The sequence below is a fragment of the Dipodomys merriami genome, unplaced genomic scaffold (genome assembly GCF_024711535.1).
Source record: "Dipodomys merriami isolate MVZ:Mamm:240054 unplaced genomic scaffold, mDipMer1.0.p SCAF_7, whole genome shotgun sequence".
In the NCBI taxonomy this organism is placed as follows: Eukaryota; Metazoa; Chordata; class Mammalia; order Rodentia; family Heteromyidae; genus Dipodomys; species Dipodomys merriami.
In genome coordinates, this window is record NW_027206290.1 from 32,206,571 (window position 1) to 32,208,680 (window position 2,110).

At 50.9% G+C, this 2,110-nt stretch overlaps 1 protein-coding gene across 1 annotated transcript; it reads left to right on the forward strand.

Moving 5' to 3' along the window:
* Positions 1 to 784: 784 nt before the first annotated feature.
* On the forward strand, positions 785 to 1,531 carry Ubl4b (ubiquitin like 4B). The gene has a single exon (XM_070007397.1). The coding sequence runs from the start codon at positions 924 to 926 to the stop codon at positions 1,473 to 1,475; it is 552 nt and encodes a 183-aa protein (XP_069863498.1). The 5' UTR covers positions 785 to 923; the 3' UTR covers positions 1,476 to 1,531.
* The last annotated feature ends 579 nt before the right edge of the window (positions 1,532 to 2,110 follow it).

The following is a 2,110-nucleotide window of genomic DNA, read 5'->3' on the forward strand; positions in this document are numbered from 1 at the left end:
TCTGTCTGTCTCTCTCTCTCACACACACACACATACACACACATACACACTTATTCTAAAGCAATGGGTGAGAAATGACACTGTTGGTCTCCCCAAGCATGTGTGTTCCTAAAGGCATGATTACCTTGACTGCAGTAAACTTGTCCATACCTGCCCAAGGCTTTTCCCTGGTCCCTGGGCAATTCTGCACACCTGGAGACCAGGAGGGCCACAGAAGTGACACACATTCATACAAGCCAAGGGTCAGAGCTTCTCAAGGAGGCACAGCCCTGGTTTTGTTGACAGCTTGCTCATGGGGATAGGTCTTTCTCACTTGCTCCCTCACCTCCTTTCCTTACTCTCCCATTAGTGCCTCTAGGATCACTTCCCCTTTACGCACTTGTAGCCAAATCCCATGCCAGGGCCTACTTCCGGGAAACCCAACAAGGATGACAGAAAGTCCCTGGATCCAAGTTAGCCACCATTGGTCAGAAAGCTTCATGGAGACAGAAGAGATCTGTTTGGGTACAATGTCCTTCTTGGGTACAGTTCCTGGTACAGAGGAGATACCTAATGCTCCTGTGTCATTTGTTTTTACCAACTTGTTCTTTTCAACTCTTTATCCCCACTCTTCTTTCTTCTAGGCCTACATTTTCTCTTCTGGCCCCTTTTGTTTTTCTCCTCTCTCCTCCTCATTCTTCTCATGGACAATGGATGCTCTGTGCCCATAGACTTCTGCTGTCCCTAAAATTCTGCTCTGGAGATGAGCCCTCTGGCCACATTGTGACATCACTGGACACTAGCCACTAGCCAGAAGCTGCCTACCTAGGCTGGGCCGTTGGCTTCCTAAGGCCAGTGTAATAGGGTCACCTTCTCCTTCTGAGCCCCTTACCCTTTAAGGCAGCTACTAGAACATGGATCCCTCCTGATTCCTTTCTAGCCTAATGTTCCTCACTGTGAAGCTCCTCTTAGGCCGGAGATGCAGCCTGAAGGTATCAGGGAAAGAGAGTGTGGCCATGCTAAAGAAGTTAGTGTCTGAGGAGCTGCAGGTGCCTGAGGAGCAGCAGCATCTGCTGTTCCGTGGCCAGCTCCTGGCTGATGATAAGTGTCTTTCAGACTACAGCATCGGGCCCAATGCCTCCATCAACGTCATCATGAGGCCCTTGAAGAAGCCCCAGCCCTTGTGGCACCAGCTGGATCAGGTCCTAGCCAAACATTTCAGGCCCCAGGATGCCAAGGCAGTGCTGCAACTGCTGAGGCAGGAGCATGAGGAGCGTCTGCAGCAGCTGAGCCTGGAGGCCCTGGAACAGCTCGCATGCTATCTCTTGGCAGAGCAGCAGCCCATGGAGCCAGCTGAGGAGCCCCAGGAAGGGGCTTCAGAGGCCCAGCAAACAGGAGAAGGAGGAGATGGAGGAGATGGAGGTGGAGGAGGAGGAGGAGGAGGTGGAGAAGGAGATGGAGGAGGAGGAGCAGAAGGAGGAAGTGGAAGTACATGAGGCTGATCAGTAAACAGGCTAGTCCTATGCATCTGCTCACTAAAATTCTGACCTTATGCTTCCATGTTTTCTGGTGACTTTTCCATAACTTTCTTTTAAGATGCATCCGCCCTTCAAAGTAGCTGGAGGGTATTTGGGTCCCTCTGTCCCTCAGTTAAGCGCGTGTCCTCCTGCTGAAATTCAAAATGAACCCACCTTCATCTCTACCTCCTCGAAGAGTTCTGATGGCCTAAAGCAGCCCACAGTCAAAGGCTGTCTCCATCGTGAGTAGTGTAACTCTCCCCAAGTATCATCGTGAGTAGTGTAACTCTCCCCAAGTATGTCCCAGAATCTCTGTGGTTCTATACCAAGCCTTTCTTCAGAACAAAGACAGTGTGAGTCCATTTTTCCTTATCCTTAGACCTTGGCACCTACGCTCAGCCTCTAATGGCTGACAGGAAGTGCCCTGCCCTCTAGGTCAGGCTGTCCCTGCTGTCTTGCGTTAACTCGCACAGTTTCAGGGACAAGGGCAGCAGAGGAGGGAGTTGGGGAGAGGCCTACTACGAGCTAGAACTGAGGCATTCAGAGGCACAGATATACCTTAAAAGGGCTTCAGAAAATGGAGCTTTAGGCAGAAAAAGAAGTCTGTGCACTGT